Source organism: Silurus aristotelis, assembly GCF_946808225.1.
Source record: "Silurus aristotelis genome assembly, chromosome: 20".
NCBI classification, from domain to species: domain Eukaryota; kingdom Metazoa; phylum Chordata; class Actinopteri; order Siluriformes; family Siluridae; genus Silurus; species Silurus aristotelis.
Genome location: NC_139593.1, coordinates 11360537 through 11381909, shown reverse-complemented (window position 1 = coordinate 11381909; position 21373 = coordinate 11360537). Strand labels below are relative to the sequence as shown.

The 21373-nt window shown below is 37.3% G+C and overlaps 1 protein-coding gene across 10 annotated transcripts in view; it reads right to left on the bottom strand.

The window, feature by feature from the left end:
• sh3pxd2aa (SH3 and PX domains 2Aa) overlaps positions 1 to 21373 on the bottom strand; it is a 111370-nt gene that overhangs the window by 20906 nt on the left and 69091 nt on the right. For 6 of the 10 annotated variants that reach the window (XM_083523110.1, XM_083523111.1, XM_083523107.1 and 3 more), the window contains 2 exons: positions 20468 to 20493; positions 7526 to 7654 (listed from right to left, as the gene is read on the bottom strand). In XM_083523110.1, coding sequence (XP_083379236.1) covers positions 7526 to 7654; positions 20468 to 20493 — 155 coding nt within the window. Of the gene's footprint in view, positions 1 to 7525; positions 7655 to 10152; positions 10201 to 20467; positions 20494 to 21373 lie in introns of all 10 variants that reach the window. The other 4 variants (XM_083523109.1, XM_083523113.1, XM_083523114.1 and 1 more) reach the window with 1 other exon arrangement.

Here is a 21373-nt window from a genome sequence, read left to right as displayed (position 1 = left end):
CACACACGTAATTTCTAATCCATTTAACAAACTCCCTGACCAAGGGGATTATCTGGAGTAAAGAAAAAAGAGAAGAAAAAAAAAACGAATTCCCAGGTTTTAAAAATACACCTGCTCGGTTGTCATGTCTGTTTTTCTTGGAAAATTTTGTAAAAGTTCCAAACACCACTTTGTAAAAAATGGAGCTGAACTACGATGTGGAAAACCGGTTAATAAATCTTGATGTGTCAGTGTGGCTCTATAATATATGCTTTTGACAGACTGCACGTGGGAACCATATGGCTGTATCACACACATTGTTGAAATTGGCTCATGGTGTTGTGGGATTATTTGAAATGCATAAAATCGAGGAATGTCTACATACTACACATGTGCTAGTCAAATATGTTCAATGGTTTCCCCACAGACATTGATAGAATCAATCAGTCAGCAAGTCTTACAGCATTACTTCTGGATTTCATGTACTAATAGCACACCCAAAACACAGACACAACACAAAAGTGGAACATTTTGTTAGCCAATGTTTAGTTGGCAGATTGACACAAAAAAAAATGATTTTACCCCAACAAACATTCCCCTTAGATTATTAGGGTCAAACCTGGGGTTTTGCGGATTGTATCAAGTGTAAAGCAGGCACAATATTTGTCGTGTCGGCTAAAATTCATCTTGCATCAGCTGTTCCACAAAGTGAATAACACTGGACATACTTAACTCTCGGTCTTCTGCAGGTGGTAAGGTCGTGTTGTTTTTTTTCAAGGTTGCCAGTGAATACAGTGTTTCACATCAGGCTTGAAATAGTGTGGAAAAAAACATGCCATTGCAGACTTGCACAACAGCTGTTTAAAAGCTACGTGTCAGCATGTTACATTGGGATGTTCACTTAATTGAAAGCACACTGAAGATCATCGGAAGAGACACTCTTACACACATGAAAGAGCATGTATTTAGAAAAGAAAAAAAAAATCCAACTGCATGGCTCATTTCCCGTTTCTGAGTCAGATTCCTTACTACTCCACATGTGCCGAGAACATGTATTGTACAGTCTATTTTTATGTTCAAAAGATTTCTAAGATGACAGCAAAAACAAAAACAAAACAAAAAAGCTTTAGATTTAATTCGGATCTTTAACTATTAACATCTGAGCAGAATAAACAGGAGTTATCTGAGCACTTTTGAGAAGGTCTGTGCAGTGAAAAAGCAACTAATGTATGCTCAAAAATGTAAAATTGTGTTGCAAGAAAAATGAATCTCTTTGGAAGGCACTTAAAGGGCAGCCAAACCTAGCAGCAAAGTCACTTAGGGAGCAACACTAGGCTTGTGGGGCTCAAATTTCCTCTGAAATCAGTTTGAGGTTCTAGAAAAAAAGATGTGCTTGAGACAAATATCACCATCTAGCATGCTGGGGTGGAAATACAAGTAGACTTGCATATTAGTGCAAAAAATACTAAACATTTCTTGCAGTTTATAGCAATCAAATTTACATTTAAAATTTTTTTAACAGATTGTTACTGAATGAATAAATATGCAAACAAAGCATGTTCATATACAGATATAGAAAAAATGGCAGAGAATGGATAGAAAAAATGTCTCAATCAAGTGAATCTAGGAGCATTTCTAATGCTTCCTGTATTTATGTAAAGCAAATATGATATAAAAAAAAATATATATATATATATATATATATATATATATATATATATATATATATATATATATATATATATATATATATATATATATATATATATATATATACTATAGCTTGTATTTATAATATGTGGCATGGACTTCCCAGGACTCAGTAAGGTCTCTAAGCAAAAGTGGCACATTTGGCAGGATTTAGTTATTAGTTAGTTATTAGAACTAACCATATTTGTTTCACCCACTTCTAAGTGGACGAATAAGGACAGCCAAAACACTATGCTAATTGTATCGATAATGCCCATTAGGAGACTGGTACAGTAGGAAAGTGGGGGGAGAGAGAGAGAGAGAGAGAGAGAGAGAGAGAGAGAGAGAGAGAGAGAGAGAGAGAGAGTTGAATGGAGAGTGTGGTGAGGAGAGTAAGCAGATGTCTGGCCTGTACTTCAAAGCAGCTTTTCCCCACACATTCCCCCCATCTATGACAGTGGAAAAAAAAAGAAGAGAAGAGAAATGAGGGAAAAATAGGATTATTTCTTACTGGATTCTATTGGAAAGATGCAGAAATATAAAGCATAAATGCATAGCAGACACTGCATGAAAGTCTGTACATAATCTGAACACATTCTTCATTAGATTTCCACCTGAAACATCTGTTTAATTTCTGGTTCCTGGTTTACCACATTAGGCTCTTGTTCAGCAGTACATATGATAGAAAAACAGACTTGGTGTGCCTAGTTAGCATGAAAACATGTGGAGAGATGTATAGATATGTGAGCTGTGAGCAGGGGAGGGGAAAGAAACTGATGTGAAAACAGAAACGTGGAAAGAGTTCATGTCCAACATGCTGTTTTCATTAAGTTTGCCTCCTATTAGTTTTACAGTAAACTTCAAAATTTACTATGCACAGAGTTTCACAGAAAAAGCAAACAGTATTTAGCTGTGGGCAAGTGGTATATCCTCCAACATTGCACAAAACCTTTGTTCGACTTTTACTGGTTTACCCAATTTACAGTAACATTTATGCAATTTTGAACAGAAAACAGAAAGAAAAACAGAAAAGCATTTGGCATTTGGAATTTGTACATGAGTGTTGGTGAAGTATACCTTAATTAAGTAGTTATTAATAAAAATAACATTTAAAACCCCTGACTATTTTTATAGATGCCACAAGGGGATGATTCATTCAAATTTTTAAGTTTAAGAACAAATACACAATAATTATTAACGTTAATTCTGATACTGCATATGTACAATTTGATATCTGAAAATGCATGTAGGTGCTAGCCAGCTGTGTGCTTTTGAAACAGATAAAGGAAAACACATGCTGTATCATTAACTGTTCGGCAAACTGACCAAACAAAAAAAAATTGCTGGATATAGAGTTACAAACAATGACATCATTTGCTCCTGTGCATCATCACTTTACTTTAGTTTTCCTTGTTGGCTGAACACCATTGCTAACAATAGTCTATAGTTAGCTTATCATCCAAATAAGCATTTTAGAATTAACACAGTCCAAGAAGCTTAAGCCATTTTTCCAAGTCTATATTTGATCAACAGTTAATTAGACCTGACATTTTTTTATGTAGGAATGCTATTCTGGCTACAACTCTGAATGGTGGATTAAAGGCAGGATCAGAGCCCAAATCAGTACTCCTACATTAAAATCCACTTTTAAAAAGCAACTAAAAGAATGCTTTTTGATCAATAAAGGTTGGCTGGATTGTAACAGTTCTCATATCTGGCCAAGACCCTAGAAAAGAGATGGCCTTTTTTTTTTTTTATCAGCATCCACTGTAAAACTGCACATTTAAAGCCAGGCCTTTTAAGTGTTTAGAATGTACAGCCTCAACATCTTCCAGATTTTTTCCTACATCAATGTGTAGTCTGACATTGTTTTTCAGTTTCAATACACAGTGCCTTTTGAGAGATCTAATACCAGCAAAAACAAAAAAGAGTCAACAGCTGATTTTAATGGCTCATGTTTTGTGTGCAAATTATGTGAATTGTACAACTCTGATCTGTTTCTTTCTTGAAGATCTAATACAACCAGAGCTTGTGATCAGTAGCAAGACATGTCAAAAGCATTTTTATCAAAACAAACCAGCAGAGTTTCTGGAGGGATTTTCAATCTTTATGCAACTTTCCCCCCACAAATGTCAGAATGTCACATTTTATGGTAAATCCCTATCTTCAGGAGCTCTACGATTTTAAGAACTTGAAGGGGAGCCACGCTGGGCCTCTGGTCAAAACTTCAAAGCCTGTTACTATTAGTCTATCTTTCACACTAAAATGGGCAAAGTTCCAATAGTACTCAAAATTGGAAGCTGGAAAGAGAAGAAACTGCTACTTCAGAGTGCTTTATAGCGTCAAAGTTAAGGGTTGGGTTACAACTGTGGTTATGGGTTCAATGAAATCAAAGAGAGAGCAACAAAAGGCTGGGATAGTATTGACAAAACATTAAACATGGTGGGGTTCTCCTAAATCAAAATCCTGTAGTCTATCAAAAGACACAAGACCAGGTTGTATGCAAGAATCTAGATAGTGGATTTATGCTGTATTTTAATAAAGCATACCTTTTGGAACTAAATTTAAGTGGCTTCACCAATTGACCGAAACTTAAATCATACACTTAATGAATCATTCTTAAAACTTAAGGTCTGTCTGAGATGAATGGACTTCCCAAATATGAAAATTCACTGTTATGCCATTGTGCTATTGTTGTTCAGTAAACCATTACTACATCAGCGGAGTTTCCGTTCACCACAGTTTGGCATGGAAACCATGGCTCCACCTGCTCTGGCTAAAATTTAGTCTGGTTCTTGCAGCATTCAGTCAACCGGATCTCCACTGGGAAGAGGGCCAAGACAAATACAATTTATCCAGGATTAGGAAAAGATCACTCTAGAGGACATGTTGGGGTTAGTGGGGTGAGAGACTGAGATAACTATACCCAAGAGACAAAAGGGAGGGGAAGGGTGTGGAACTCAGGATGTTGGTTAAAAAAAAGTTTGCACTCATGTACACATGGCATTAAAAGGTTCCTTGGGGGTTTGTCGAATGGTCGTGATTTTCTAGCATTCTACCCAAAACCATGTCTCGCAGTGATTCCATCTGTTGGACATTAAAAGGGATCTCTCAAAGAATTCATTGGGTTTCTATATTTAACTAAAACTACTAAACAGCAGATGAGTGTCACACTGGCTTGTCTTAATCTTATTCAGTCTTCAGTACACTTGAACATTAGATAACCTCAGCTCTGAAATTTTTAGCAAGATGCTGTGTCCTGGTGTTGGTTTGAGGTATGTGGCATAGTAGCTCTGTGGCTGCTGCAGGAGTCATTAGAAGCTTTTATGAAAGCCAGGAAGAGAGGGATTTTCCATCCTTTCCTCTTAATGACACGGAGGAGAGCCAGAACTGCCTAGCCTCCGCCAAACATTTCCTGCAATGGCAATTTCAGATGCTTATCAGCTCGATATAATATAACCCAGTGCAGGGTACTACTGGCAAATACCTCCTTCCTTTCAGTGTAAAACAGTTTATTGAATGTGACATAAGCTTAAGACAGTACTCAAAATACTAAAGCATATGTTGAGGTGGCTGTTGCAATGGCACACATTCTTTTGAGGAAAGTTAGACAGAGAGCTGGACCCAAGTACCAATTTTGACATATCTGCATAGCAATCCAGTAATTGGAAAACGCATGGTTTCTTTCTCACAAAAAACTTGCTTTAGTGTTTCACTAGATAATATTTGTAGGTTGTAACACCAGATGGACATACATAAGCTCTGCCAGACACATCCGCTCCAAGATGTGGAGAGTTTACTCTATTCGCTTCAGCTTTCCATTGAAACAGCTGGAGTCTAACTGGAGCAGATGAAGCCAAGGGGTGAGAACTCAGGGACGGCAACATCCTGAGTACTGTATGCAAAAGCCAAAACACTGATGTGATGTTCTTCAAGGTTTATCCTCGAAAAAATCATTCAATTACCTCGTCTAAGATCTGCAAGCCATGCAGATCAAAAAAACAATGGTACAACATTATCCATTTGTTGCCATAACTTGTGCAAGAAAGTGAAGCCATGGTCACTGAATAAATATGTCCTTTGCTTGAAAAAGCAAAAAAAGGGAAAGCCACAACAGGGGGTAGGTAGTAAATTAGCTATTGAAAAGCATAGTGACAGCACTACATGCCAGAGGAACACTAACAGCAAAAGCCACGAGGTGACAATAAACGTATAAAGAGAGTTATAAAAGTCTGTGATTTTAAGCAAGCACACTTAATTGTTTGGCTTGGCACAGCATGAAGGTGATGTCATCAGTGATCAAGAATGGGCTAAAGCTCAAGTCCAGTAGGGGACAGCATGTTTCCTCTAAAGACAATGAAGTAAATATAAGCCAAAAAAGACTAATATATACTTAATTTCTAGATTTCTTTGCATGTCTTTTTGAATTTTAACATGAAAAATCTGCCACAAGTCAAAACAAGATGTCTTTTAAAAACTGATCTAGGGAAGGAATGTCTGTTTTATCACAAGCTATAATCTGGTTATTGCTTTTGGCATAATCCAAATCATGATAATAAATCGATCGTGGAAAACAGCTACTGGCAATTTACTGAAGTGTCTCGAACTAGTGCAATTATAAAATGAGTTTGAATGACATAAACATGAGTTTCTTGAACCACAAAAGTTGCAAAATGCTTAAAATAAACTTCATACGAAAACTTTAGCTTTTTGAAACTTCAGCTTCAAAATTTGACTTTATAAATAAAGCTCCATAGAGAGACTTTTATAAATATCCTGATTAGAACAGACTTGTAGAGCATGACCTCGAATGTGATTGAAGAACTTTGGGCTTTCCCATGGCATGCTTCCTCTGCAGAAACAATATGCTTACTGTACTCCAAGTGAACGAGAAATACAGAAAAATCCATTCAAATTGGGCTAATGTTAAAAACACACCCTACTGTAGGAGGCTAGCTTTTAGGACATTTGCACTAGCACTGTTAGCTTAATGTGTATGCAAACAACTAATAAAATATCAGTATATAATCTTTGGCTAAAGTGTTTGGCATGTTCAACATGGGGGCCAAGGTTCAGAAAACTGGATGGAAAATACATGAGTATTTCATATGAATACAGCGTTTTGCTTGATTGCAGACACACATTCTGAAGAATAAAAGTCCAAGTCACATGAAGAAGTGAGAAAAAGAACAGTAAATGTGGCTTGAGGTTATTCGTCATCTGCAGCATATCCAACTTTAAGAAAGCTGATTAGGCAGAATCTTTTTCTCTGTCTTTCTTGTCCATCTCAAGTTCTGCAGTGCTGGAAAAGTGCAACCTTGGCCCACCTCTGGAGCCAAGAGCGAGAGTGGGGAGGGCTGGTAGTTATCATGCCTGGATAGAAGACATTCCTAATGGGAAAGACAACAGTCTGGAAACAAGCCCAGAGCTTCAGGGGGTGAGAAATGGAAGCAGTTGATCGACCAACCAACTGACCAGCCAAAACAACACCTCCAGGTGGAGCCAGGGGCAAGACTGCAGAATTAGGGGGTTTGGGGGTGGGGGTGACAGAGGAAGAGACCAGAGCAAAGGAGGAGGAGAGAAAAAGGGATTCTTGAGGACAAAGACTTAAAGAAAGAGAAGAAAGAACTGGTAATAGTATCCGTAGATATGCCAGTTACAGTGTTTATATCCATTCCGGGAAGCGGTTTTCTTAGTAAATTCAGTTAAACCTATTTTATTCATATTAATGCATGCTTGCCCATGTAAGTTAGTGCACATATTTGCAATAAGAGTATGCAGCAAGTGAACAGATTAGAATATATATGTATAAAGTATTTATAGACCAATGTCTTGAGAGAATGTGAGATTGACTCACCGCTCTCGCTCTTCTCGATTACGTCCACCGTCTCGCCGGCACGCAGGCTGATCTCAGAGTTCTCCTGCCGCTCGTAGTTGGCGACAGCCACGTACTGCTCCAGCACCATGGGTTCACTGCTGTCCAGGCCTGGAACCGAGGGGAAGAAACACGCTGTGAGCCACCTGCCTGCTGCCCCATTGCCCCTCATGCCTCTGCGGCCCCTGTACGCTGCCATCCACACCTACACCCACACCCCCCTGCAGCCTAGCACATCGGAAACCCCTGCTCTCGGCGCATGCTCTGCAGCGACTGGCCATATAGATTGAGCTTCCCCCCGAGCCGAGGCTGGAGCATTGAAAGAGGAAAAAAAGATGTGAAACAGGACAGAAAATGGGAGAGCTCCTTCAAGGAGGAGACTGTTGCGGAAGCTTGCGTTGGCGTTGGGGCTCCATAGCACAAATTTAAGCAAGTGGGAAAAAAAAGAAAAGCAGGAATAGAAGAAGGGAGAAAAATAAGAAATTGGGAAAAGAGGGAGAGCTGCTAACAGTCGGGGATGTGAGTCTGGAGTGGAGGGTTGGAGGAGTTTTTTCTGGTGGAAAATAAACAGACGAGAGCAAGCAAGGCCTCTCTCTCCTCCCATTCAAGGGGTTAGGCAACAGTTAGGGGGGGAGTGAAACACGCCAATCAGAGCAGTCTACTCTCCAAGCCTTAAATAGAAACATATGAGGGGACACAGAGACAAGGAAAGAGCAAAGCGAGAAACAGAGAAAAAGAGAGAGCGAGAGAGAGAGAGATAGAGAGAGAGAGAGAGAGAGAGAGAGAGAGAGAGAGAGAGAGAGAGAGAGAGAGAGAGAGAGAGAGAGAGAGAGAGAGAGAGAGAAAGTCAGTTTATGTGAAACACGAGAGGAAAGCATTTTAGCTTAGGCTATACTGCTCTTTTATTACTCTCTTATATGGCTTACTAATTCATCCTCACTTTCTTGTTTCTTTCATGCTTGCCTATTTAGTCTGTAAAAAATTATTTACTTGTCATTGTTGCTATCTTAGCTGTAATATCTGTTTAAAATGCGATTTACAGCCTGTGATTTTGTGACAGACTTTGTGAAGAGATTTAGTCTAAAAATACATTCGAAAATCACAGTAATCGAAAACACATTTATACAGTTTATGGCATTTCCAGGTATGTGTAAATGTACAGGGCAACACTTCTTTAACTCCCTCCTTCTCTTTCTGCCTCTCTCTGTATGTGTTCCTTGAGGTAAGCAAACTGCATATGGAATTCAAACTTGCATGCTCCAATGGAAAGTGATCCCAGATCAGCCATAAATAAGCAGTGGCTAAGGAGACTGACAGGCAGGATGGAAAGCATGCAGGATATGTCCTAGATACTACACTGAGATACATTAATGTGCATTGCTAATAGCTTTAACAACATAAATACAAGCAACTTAAAAAACAAAGCATCCTATTCCAAGTGAACACTACATAACACCTTCACACATTATACAGTCTTGCATGGGAAGTTGTGCCAGATGAAGTGTGCCTAAGCCCTAAATCCCACTTTGTCTCCAAAATAATGCGAGAGCTGTTTATCATGTGGCTGTTCTGCAAAGTGAAATGGAGGTCTAATGTAAAGAAATATATACGTTATGTCGTCTGTGATTATTTCGTCTTTTTTTTTTTTTTTTTTTTTTTACATTTACCAATTCATTTGAGTAAAAGGACAAATATTTTATTTTAGAAGCTCTTACAATCTGCTCAATTGTCCTACCATACACAGAAATTGATAACAGAACCAGATTCAGGGATCTGCTGTGCATGACAGAAAATGAATTTGCTAGCTGGCTGTTTCTCACTGCAGTTCTTTTCCACATTTGAGCAGATAGTGAATTGCTCTTTAATAAACATGTATCAGGGTCATTTTTATCAGCAGACAACCAGAATAAGGCTGCCATGGTTTTCACAAGCACGTTTATTTAGGTTTACCATCAAATCCTTCAACACAAAATGTCTGTCAGCCAATGGATAGACAAAGGTGCCCTGTACTTATTTCTAATCTAAAGGAAGGAAGCTCTGGCGAAACATTTCAATTAGCATCATATTGTTGCCTTAGCTTTCATTTATGAGATTATTATTATTTTTTTTAAAACAAGGCAACATCACATGTTTGCTTTGCCCCAAACAGACCGGTTGTGTGTGAGGAACCCGGAGAAGATGTTCTCCAGATGGTTTCAGGCTCGCGAATGCTGTTTATTTCCGAGAGATGAGCGCAATATTGGCTAAAATGTTTATTCGCATGCCGTCGTTTCTAAAACTCATGCTAATTGCATTCTGGTGAAGACTGTGAATAAGGTCAGACACGAGGCAGCCATTTTTAGATAGCGCTTTGATTTGGAGCATGATCATGGAACAGATTAATGATGATGCTTTTTAGACATGTTGATTTCAGACCTGGGTGCTTTATCGGATGCTTAACATCATGCTACTTCACTCAATTGCTCAATCCTCTGGAAGGTGATAGACAGAAATGGGGTGTGTCATAAAAAATTATATGCATGCTTTATAATGTTAGGAACACATTTAAGAGCTAGAAGCAGAAAGGAAAAACTGCACAGTGAACATTCAGTAAAAAAAGAAATAGCTACCTGTGGCCTCAGACTTGGTAGGACTGTCCTGTAGGCCATACATCCAAACTTGGCAGAGAAGAGCAGATGAGGAAAAGGAAAGACAGTTTAAAGAGTCATTTAGTAGCAAAGAGAGGCAGTGGCAAAAGAACAGGATGCACATAGTCCTATCAGTATTTCCTATAAGCATGCAAGCAATAATTAATTCAGTGATCACACACATGCTATATGATTCACACTCTTCCATTTATAGCAAGTGGATGTGATGAAGCTCAAATTAGCAACTCGTAGCTCCACCCTGCTTCCTGAATTCTGTGTATATTTTCCAGTGAATGCAATTGTGACTGCACCTTATTTGTTTGTTACAGGAGCTTTAGTTTGACATACATATTTGTCTTACAGAGTTTTTTGAAGACCCTCCATTGACAGTTATAAATGCACAGAAATTAAGCTCTAGCCTTAACCTAAGTGATGAAAAAAATAAGACTATTTCTCATGGGGGTCCAGCCAAATGTTCCCACAATGTCTAAGAAACACTGGGTGCCAGATTGGAAAACACCAGGAAATGGGATTAAAACACTCACTCATACAATGTATCATCTCTCCAATAAAGCACATGAAATTTAAAAGAAATGTGAAAGTCTATATTTCTGACAATAAACGAAAAGCCAGATTTGCTGGGCTCAACAAATTGCAGAACAGCATGACCTTGCTATAATACTTTATCTCCGAATTTGTGTTAAGAGTTCACTCTGTCCCTCAAAAACTAGTCCACCTGCCACCTCACCGTACCCCCTTTCCATTCCTTTCAATGTTTCTACTACTCATATATAGACAAAACTGTGTAAAGCATATCTTCATGGATCTGGCCTTGGTTACAGGGGCATTGTCATGCTGGAACAGATTTTGGTCTCCTAGTTCAATTGAAGGGAAAATTGTATGTATACACTTACAAATACTGTACATCCTATACAATGGTGTGCCTTTACCTTTATTTTGAGTTTAAACAGGTTCTTCCTTTAATGATTTATAGAATAAAATAATTTCCATACTATAAGCAGCCAATCTAATTTTATTTCTACTTCTGGCTCACCCTGTATAAGAAAGTTGCATATAGTTGCACTTGGCCTTTATACAATTTAATAGACAGAATTTTGCCAAATGTACCAAATAACATAACATTCTTTAAAACAAGGCAACTCCACCCAGTCTTGACAGTGTAACACTCAACAGCTGACAGATATTACCTCTCCAACTCCCATCGCTCCTCCCAACATACATGTACACACTAATTCCTTACAGATTTTGTACCCGAGGCAAAACAACGCTGGTGTTTTTCTTTCACGTTGACCCCTTATGACCACATGACGTATTCATTGCAGAAACATTTCATTTAAATAGATAGGCATTTCTGATTAGCTGTCTTTACCGTTTTACAGTTATCCTCAAACTTCATGTATAAACTCATTCAATTATTGAGATGGAGAAAAACAAAGGCAGGAAGCAGCATGCCTAAAGAAAAGATCTCATATGGCTTCATTCAGTTATTGGCATGTGTGTATTCAGCAATTCATCATTTCAAGATGACTATCCAAAACATAACTGTCTGTATTGGAACTGCTGATCAGGATATAAGGAAGGAAATATAGATATAATTTTCAGGGAATTAGCCAATCTCAATGCATAAATTCATGAATAAACAAGTCAAATAAACAAGAGCTTCAATTAATATTCACATCAAACTTAAAAATGGCAGAAAATTATAATCTCAGTAGTTTGATAGCGTCATGCATGTTGGTCAAAAGGCTGGTTTGAGTTTTTCAGAAACTGCTGATCTACATTTTTATGTCTACACACAGTGTACAAAGAATGCCACTTAAAAACATCCAGTAAGCCGTAATTCTGCAGGCTGAAAGGCTTTGAGGTAAAAATAAAAAAAATTTCCAGATATGGTCAAGCTAACAAAAAGGCAACTATAACTGTTCTCACCTGTGCTCCTCAGAAAAGCATCTCAAAACACACAACATGCCAAACTGTGAGGTGAATGGGCTACAACAACAGAAAACCAAGCAGAACTTGCTGAAAACACTTCACACACTAAATGTGCAGTGAAAGCAGAAATCCACCACGCTGCTCTACATGTGTTCTCCAGTGCAGAAAGATTTGGGGACTTCGATTTTTTTTTCTTTCCCTGTCACGTAATGAATACACTGACTGCCACTCTGTCCTAAATATTTCCTCTTCCAAGAGGGTGTGGAGCGCTTACTTTGTCACATGATCTTATAGTCTGTCACTGACGTTTAAGCTAGATCAACAAATGCTCCAAAATGTCTCAGATTAGGCAACTGGTTTTTAATAAAGAACAATAATGAGAACATTACCAAATAATACAAAAACACACTGCACTATTTAGGACAACCTCTTACTGTCTCTTTTGCTCTCAAAGACATTTACAAAAATATAACAAATAAATATTGCTCTTGCAATAGTTTGTTATTTTTAATGCCTTATAGTACTTAAAGACTGTTTCTTTGTCTTCTGACACCTCCGTGGGGCTCAATTAATTTACCCATCTATAGCATGTCCCACCTTCGAGTAAAATGCTGTCGCAGGCTGGACTGTAATATTCAATAAACATGAAATTCTTTTTTTAGATCAAATCAAATCCAAATCATCAAGGAGGCATAATCTTTTGCACTTCTCTCTAGCTATAACATGGAAAAATCGTTTGTATTATCAGCGTTATCGCCTCAAAAGCAGGAGGGGACTGTAAAAAAAATAAAAAAAACGCTGCTTTGAACATAATGCCCCAGATAGATTGACCTTTGAAATGTCAGTGCTGTAATTCAGCATCTCTAACAATTTAAAATCCACAAGCTTGTTATTATTATTTTATTAAATTTTTTTTACTTTGCCCACCGAGCTTGAGAACACACTCGAACAAACGGCAAATGGAATTTAGCAAAAAAGTGCACTGCATGCTAAATGCAAATTCGTAGTAAAACCGCACGAACCCATTTACGGCTGTTCCTCTAAAAAAAAAAAAAAAAACACGCATGCACGCACAACGTCTTGCACTGCTGTCTTAGCACTAAGCCCTACCCTCGCCCCAATTCTCCATCTATCCGGTACTCCTCCATGTCTGCATCCATCTTTCCCCCTTTAACCAACTCTCTCTCTATATATATCTCTCTCTCTTTTCCTCTCTCTCTCTTTGTGTCACTTGTATTTTCCCCTCTCCATAGCAGTAACACCTCTCCCTCCTCCCTTTTTAAGGCTTGTGTAAACATTATTGGCCATTGCTACGTCACAGTGAAACTTTATCCCCAATGCCACATAAGCAGGGGTCTGTCTGACTGGCTAGCACCCCCCCCCCTTCAAACCACACTCACATCTGGTTCTCACATGGGTCAAACAACAACAAAAAAGACAAAATGTGCAGCAAGAGAAAAGGACGTCTATGTAGAAAATCAATGATAGTGATTTGTGTGTGAAAATCATGTCACACACAAATCACTATTAGACTAAAACGCAATAATTAGAGAAACCAAACCAAAAGAAAAGAATGTATGCAATTCATTTTGAACAATAGTTCTTAAAGTACTTTGCATGAATGTTTAAGTTCATTTAACCTCTAAAGCATAAAATGTAATTTTACATTAGTCATCCATTATAGATTATAAATAAATACACATTTTAATGTTTCACATCAATCAGTTAACTCTGTTACATGTATACATTAACCCCTATGAAACATTTGGATTGTTCCAAAATTGTTCCATTATCTAAATTTCAAGAAGGTCATGCGAAGAGAAAGAGTCTCGTTCTTTTTTTTCTTTTCATCGCTAACCCAGGGTCATTCTAAACCCAGGGTGAAAGGAATCATGGGATTCTTATGTCATATTTCACACTGCTCATATTTAATATTTTACTTGAGTAACACTGGGTTACCAGTTAATCATTGGTGTTCTTTATCTGATCATTTACACTGTACATACCTAAAACCTGACTTCATTCTTATTTGCATATTTACCGCATGGTGGCAAATGACCATGTTCATATAAAGAATCAGTACGCGACATATGTAACGAGTTGTCTCAAATTTTCTGTCACTATTTGGTATATTTTCTTTTATTTTACCCTAAAACACTGCAACTACTGTTTACACAGCATGCAATATTCCATTTTATTTATTGTTATTTTTTTATATTTTATTTTACAAAACATGTAATACGAGCTGTTACATTTCTGATTAGGTGGCTGATGCTTAGTATCTGTAATATTCTAACTTGGCATCTTTTTACAAAGTACACAAGTGGCAGCACTTTTGCAATGTTAACCCCGAATTTCAATATCAAATGAGTATAGTATGAAATGACTTGCAGGGGTCAAAGGTGGGGTTTAGAACGAGGATAAACCAGTGGTTAAACGCAGTGTGAAAAGCTCTTTCGAGGGTAAAACCATGTTTATGAGTTGATTATGTTATGTTTTAAGTACATCATTAATCTCATCAATGTCCTCATGCCATACTCTGTGTATTTGCTAGTTCTTTAATACAAAAATACTTTCATTCAATTTAACATTTTTGAATTTTTTAAATGTTGAATATAACTTGTGTTAAACGACACAAGTCTATAGCACCAAAATAATGCAAACAGCCATAACACTGATCCAAGAACAGCGCAATTAACAAATTAGGACAAATGTGCCTACATTTCTGGTTTTTCATTGTTTATTCCAACTGCTTAAATCTAGCTTACTGTAAAACCTACTGCTAGGGTGAAGAGTAGACAAAAGAGCTATTTGATTCTGCATACAGGTAAACAGTTTGGACAATAAGGCCACATGGAGACAGTAAAACTCTTTGTGTCTACAGGGGACTTGGAGACAGCAAGGGTTTGGTTTACCCATGGGGAAAGTTAAGTGCTGTGTCATTACTTTTCACTGACACACATACACACAAACCAAATGCCTCTATTTTGTAGCTATGGAGCTAAACATACCACCACAGGTTGACAATAGAGTAAAGCACAGAGTTAAACTCAGCAGAACCCCTACTGAGTGGCTCTAATATGCCTGCTGTCTATCAAAGATGACAGGCGAGTGTTTGTTGAAAATTCATCACTACAGCTTAGTATGGTGTATCATAAAAATAACACATAGGAGAGAAAGTTCCTGGGTTTTTTAATCAGTTCATATCAGCAGGGTAAGTTTCTCTAATTCCTTACACAACTGTTATACAAATTATTTAAACCTTTTGAGATTTGGAAACAATTAGTCATGATGCTAATCATTTGTTCTGGGGCAAGGATTTAATGTATTCAGAGCATTTAGGATTAATTGCTTTGAATCACGTGAAACTGTGGGAATGTCTGCACAGTTTGTGTGGTCATTACATTTAAATATTTAATCCTTTCGACAATTACATCAGGCAGAGCTGAAATTCGGTATACTCGACTGTTGTGCTAAACTGTAAATAATTTTCAACTGGATTATTCAATAAACACCATCATCATCATTGTTGCTGTAAAAACATATTTAGACACCAGGCACCTTTACTATGTTTAACAATTTTCTGGCACTAAAAATATCACCTATATGCTTCTTGGGAGGTATATGAGACAGCAGAAAAAAAAATATTTTTAATCAATTAAAGTCAGCCCTGAAAAAGAACAGAACTTCTCTGTGACTATTTTATCACTTTGACATATCTGTGTAGTTGATCCCACGATCCTCATTTCCCAGAAGAGACTCACACATGTACGTTTTAGATTTCTAGATAGGCACAGCATGCCTTTATGACTGATCCTGATGAATGTTCCCTAAATCTCAGTTCCTTGCTTTTCAGGTATAAGAAAAATAATAAGATCTATTTTTATTTTCATAAAAAAAAACTTATTCATGTTTGTGCATTTTGTCCAATAATCACACATTTGATTTAACTCGGTTCAGGTTAGTTTTGTGAGGTTTGGTCTTATAATTAAATATAATTTGTAAGGAATCTGACTGAGCAGTTTGGACAGGATAAAGTATATGGGTAATTTGCCCAAATTCCCACACATAGTCTGGAACTGCCTAGATGAACATGTCAGTGTTACATGACAAGCATGTCAATAACAATAACCAGGCTTGGTTATTAAATTACACTGATGAAAAATTTCAATAATGCTTCTATTAAAGACTGTTATTACAAAATTAGCTCAGTTTCTGAAAGAAAATATAGAAGGTCATTTGCATTGGAATTTTACATTTAAGAAATACAAACTCCCCTTGTACAAGTAGCCTAGATCAAACAGTGATTAATGTATATAATGTTAACATCCCATGTATTCCTACCAAATTTTTTATAATATCCTATTAAGAACATTTTCAAAAACCTTTTTTAGATGTTTAACGATAAGGATGGGTTCCCTTTTGAGTCTGGTTCCTTTCAAGGTTTCTTGCTGATGCCATCCCAGGGAGTTTTTCTTGCCACAGTTGGCACTGGCTTGCTCATTACAGACAAACTTACAGTTAAAAGGGAATAAATGTATACATACTTTTATTACCACTTTATATCTGTAAAGCTGCTTTGAGACAATGTCCATTGTTAAAAGCGATGTTCAAACAAAATGATTTGAACTGAATTGGTGGTCTTTTGCATTTTTCGTTCCTCCTTCCATGTTGTCTTGCTCATTAAGGGTATAGCACTTGACATCTGTAAATGTCTACTATAAAATGCTCAATAAAAAAACCTAACTTGATGCAATCCAGAATCCCATCCTGGGATCAACAGTGTCTAATTCCATTGAAACCTTTTTCCCAGCTGAGCTTTCACCACTACCAAAGCATGAAGCCACCTGTTCAGGGAACTCATGCCCAATGAATTGACGCAATGCTTCTTCAATCTTAAAGATAATCCATAATGTGCAATTAGAGTCAAGATTGATGGACTTGGAAATCACTCACAAAACTTAAGGGTTTTGTCCTTTTGACTCCCATTTCGAGATCATTTCACCAAAACAGATGGCCTTGAAATGCCTGATTATTTAATGCATGCTTGGAAAGGAAGCCAGGCAAATGCACACACTGCAGTCCTCATGTGGATTCATCAGGTTCCTGCGCATAAAATTATTTGAAAAAACACACAATCACTGCTAACCTACACCACTATCTCATGGCAAAGCAATCCTTCCTCCCAGTCCAAGTACAATGCCACAAACCTACCCCTTCCAAATTTCTTGTGTGTATTTCAACACACATAGTTTTCCACTGATGCTACTTGCAACTTAATACCCAATGACATCATCCAGAGTTTTCTGAAAAAACACTGGGAGATGTGGGCGCCATCCACATCGAACAATTAATACAGAGTTTGTTTTGAAATAGCCACCGGCTAAATGACACTCTCCAGCTGTTTGCTAGGGTTCCTCAAGGCAACCCTGTCACAGGAGGGAATTATGAAGGAAAACAAACAGCCGTGTGCTTAAGATGACATGGAAACCATTAATTCATCTAATGTATATATGCAGCATAGCAGCTGGCCAGGAAAAAAAAGTTCTGTAAGGTTTGACATTATCTCGCTCTGCAACTGGGTCTGTTATTGGATTTAAACTCATAGTGAGGATGTGGCTTCAAATGAAAAGAGTTTTTTATATATATATATATATATATATATATATATATATATATATATATATATATATATATATATAACATGACCACTTTGCCACAGAAACATTAGACCACACTAGAATATAACCTAGAGTTAGAAATGCCATCACTGTCTGTGAATTCTTGCTCAGACAAACCCTCAACTTAAGCGCAAAAATTATTTCGACTAGACTATTTTTTTTTCCAACTTAAACAGATATTAATTTGGTTTGCAAATGCCCACAACTTTGACAAATACATTTAGTCAGTCCTGTTTCCCAAAATATTAGCAAACTACAGTAGTAGTTGAATTTACACCAGTGTGACCCTAGACCAGGGGTAAATGAATGAATGCACTTGTGGTGTTGGTTTGTCCCACGGGATATCTGACCACTCTCTCACACCCACATGAAAGTAGAAACCTCCTTCTCATCTGCTAGTATTGCTATATCCCATGGGAGCCCTGTCCTAATGCATATCTCAACCAGATTGAAATGTTAAGTCAAAGCTTTCTTAAAAGAAAACAGTATATCGTCAAGTATATCTGTTTAAAATAATAATGTATTCATATTTGGATATATTCCTGATAAAAAAAAAAATATGCTGAATAATGAGCAAAACAGTTTAAGGCTTATGGACAACTTGTAAACGCTAGCATAAGGGTTAACATGTTGACATGCAAATGTTTATCAGAGAAGTTATACAGAATTATTTGGAATATTTGTTAATGACAACAAAACCCCAATTGTTAATATTTTCACACGGTGTAAAAAACGCATCAAGCAACTAAACAATGGCAAGAAAATTTCAAAGAAATTTGAACATTGGCAATAACTAAGCCAAATATAATAAGCTTTTGCTAGATGTTTAGGTGCAAGAAATGTTTTTCTAGAGGATATCACAGAAAATACACTGAATATCCATCAACATACATATCCTTACTGGTATGGTCCATAATAAATACTAATGACTGCTGCTTCCTGTGTGTGCAGGCTTGTCTGGGTGGATGACTGTGCATATGGTCAGCTTTGAAATCTGAACTTCCATGTGTAAAGCCTGAAAACTAGATATATGCTTAAGCACATAAAATAGCTTTTTAAACTAGCACATAGATTATTTCACAATCATCAATCCACCAAAAAATACCACCAAGAACGACAAAGTAACAGCACACCAACCTTCACATAGTCTTTCTTGGAAATCGCATGACATGTCTGAATCTTTTTGAGTAACACTCCAAGCCTGAACTACCTCACTGATATGATAGAAAATACATCATCTGAGTCATATCTTCCTCAAACGTATCAACAAGACTGATGTTAAACTGCTATCCTTCCTCCATCCTAGAAATGTGCACTTAAACCCCACCCTTTTAGACTACAGTAGGTTTGTTATTCATCATTAATGTTATTACATAGAGCCATTAAAGATGCAGTCAGACTTTTTCCAGACTAGCAGAAGTTGGATATTTCAAAAAGCAAACATATACAGCCCCTTATCTTCGGTCTTCCAGAAAAGCCACGCCCTTAAATCCCAAAAATTAGAGGTTGTAGGCTTTAGAAATTTAAAGTCATCATGATTGATATGTAAGCAGAGATGCTTTCGTGTCCAGACTGAGATGTCATAGAGTTAGGTAGGGCATTTTCAGCTGTGAGTTCCAAAATCTGTGTAGAAGGCTAACAGTTTAAATGCTGGCAATTGGCAACATGTTTTTCAGCATAAACCCAGCTTATGGGCCATATAGTCCATTTTTATTCACAGTAGGTCTTAATTAGGTAACAAGATACCCACACTTTGTAAACCATTCCTAAACATAAGAAATAAAACATGACGAGGGTCTGCTGTTAAAAAGAAATAACACCAGGGAGGTGTGATGGTGTTACCAAAGTGAAGTTCATTATTTTTCAATAACATCATGTCATTAAGTGTTTTATTAGCAATAACAAAACTAAACATTTTCAACTTATTATATTTAGGCATTTTGAGTTTCATCCCTTGTTGAAAAACTTAAACTATTTAAATATTAAAACTAAACTACTTATTTAAAGTTAAATATTTCCATTTATTGAATTTTATTTAATCAATTTAATTTGTGCCAATTTTAAATAAACAGTTATATATATATATATATATGTGTGTGTGTGTGTGTGTGTGTGTGTGTGTGCGTGCGTGTGTGTGTGTGTCACCGTGACACAGTAAAGTGTATTAAGTTTACACACAGCTACATAACCTGACATAAAAACATTTATTTGGATTTCATTTGTGCAATGCTTATAAATGTGTTATAAAGGTTTTAAGTAGCTACAATTCAAATAAAGCTGTTTAATATTAGACATTAGTAAGGGACACTTTTCATAAGGGTACTCATGTAGAAAAAATTACTGACCACACCTTTAAGTGACCCTTTAGCTTACTTTTCAACAGGGAAGGAAATCAAATTTTTTGACACAATTTCTTTCTGAGCCACTGTATAGCTGGGTAGCATAAAGAGATTCCGGATTTCCTTGTCATGCCCAGTCTAGATTTGACACAGCCTAGACACTGTGCTGCATTTTAAACCGATAAAAACTGCAAGTCATTCGATGAGCGAACATGCAGGGAATGTGAAAGATGCTGAGGAAGATATGAGATTAATGTGCACTACTATGTACTGCTAAAAAGTGCAACAGGTTTAAGTGTAATGGTGTCATATTTTCTGTCTTACCTGATTTGCGCTTGGTGCCATAGTCCCTGAAAAAGAACAAACAGCAGAGAGACATGATTAGAGCTCTGGCTGCAGATAAAGTCCTCTTTGACAACATCCGCACGCTTGCATACACATAAACACACATGCACCAGGAAGAATGCGATGTGTGGCACGGTGAGGAACATTTATGGGTTTAATCGTGGAGAAGTGAGCTGCTGATGCTACAACAGACAGCCAGCAGCTCATCATGTGACCCAAACAAAGCCAGTCTCTTTTGCCCGATACGTTTGTCTCTATTTGCTCCCTCCCCTTCTCTCTATCTCACTGCTTTTCCCCAGAGGATGGAGGGGGGACCTGCTGAACCCTCACTGCTTAATAGATTAATAGAATAGATAGATTGTGTGTGTGTGTGTGTGTGTGTGTGTGTGTGTGTGTGTGTGTGTGTGTGTGTGTGTGTGTAACACTGTAAACAGTGTTAATCTTAAAGCAGAGAATGAAGAGAACAGAAGCAGAACACAGAATGAGTTTTTTGCCAGTCCAAAAAACTCTTTAGCCAAAACCCCCTCTCTAGCCGAAAGACCATCTTTTTATTTAGCATTTTACGCTTTTGCACCATGTATAGTTTGAAACCATTGCACTGGTTAATTCATTGCATGATACACGTGCATTACTGACGTACATCCTTAAGCCTTTGCTTCACACTCACCTAAAATATATTCTTCTCCCATTGCATCCTATTAAACTTTTCCCAACCCATTGCTCTATATGCTTATCCCATTGCATTTTACACAAGCAATTGTGCTCAACCGAGAGTGTACTATATTCTGAGCATACTATATTCTACTCAACCAAATGTACTAATCCCTTTAAACTGTACTCAACCAATTGTCTTATACGCTCATCCTATTTAACTGTACTCAACCC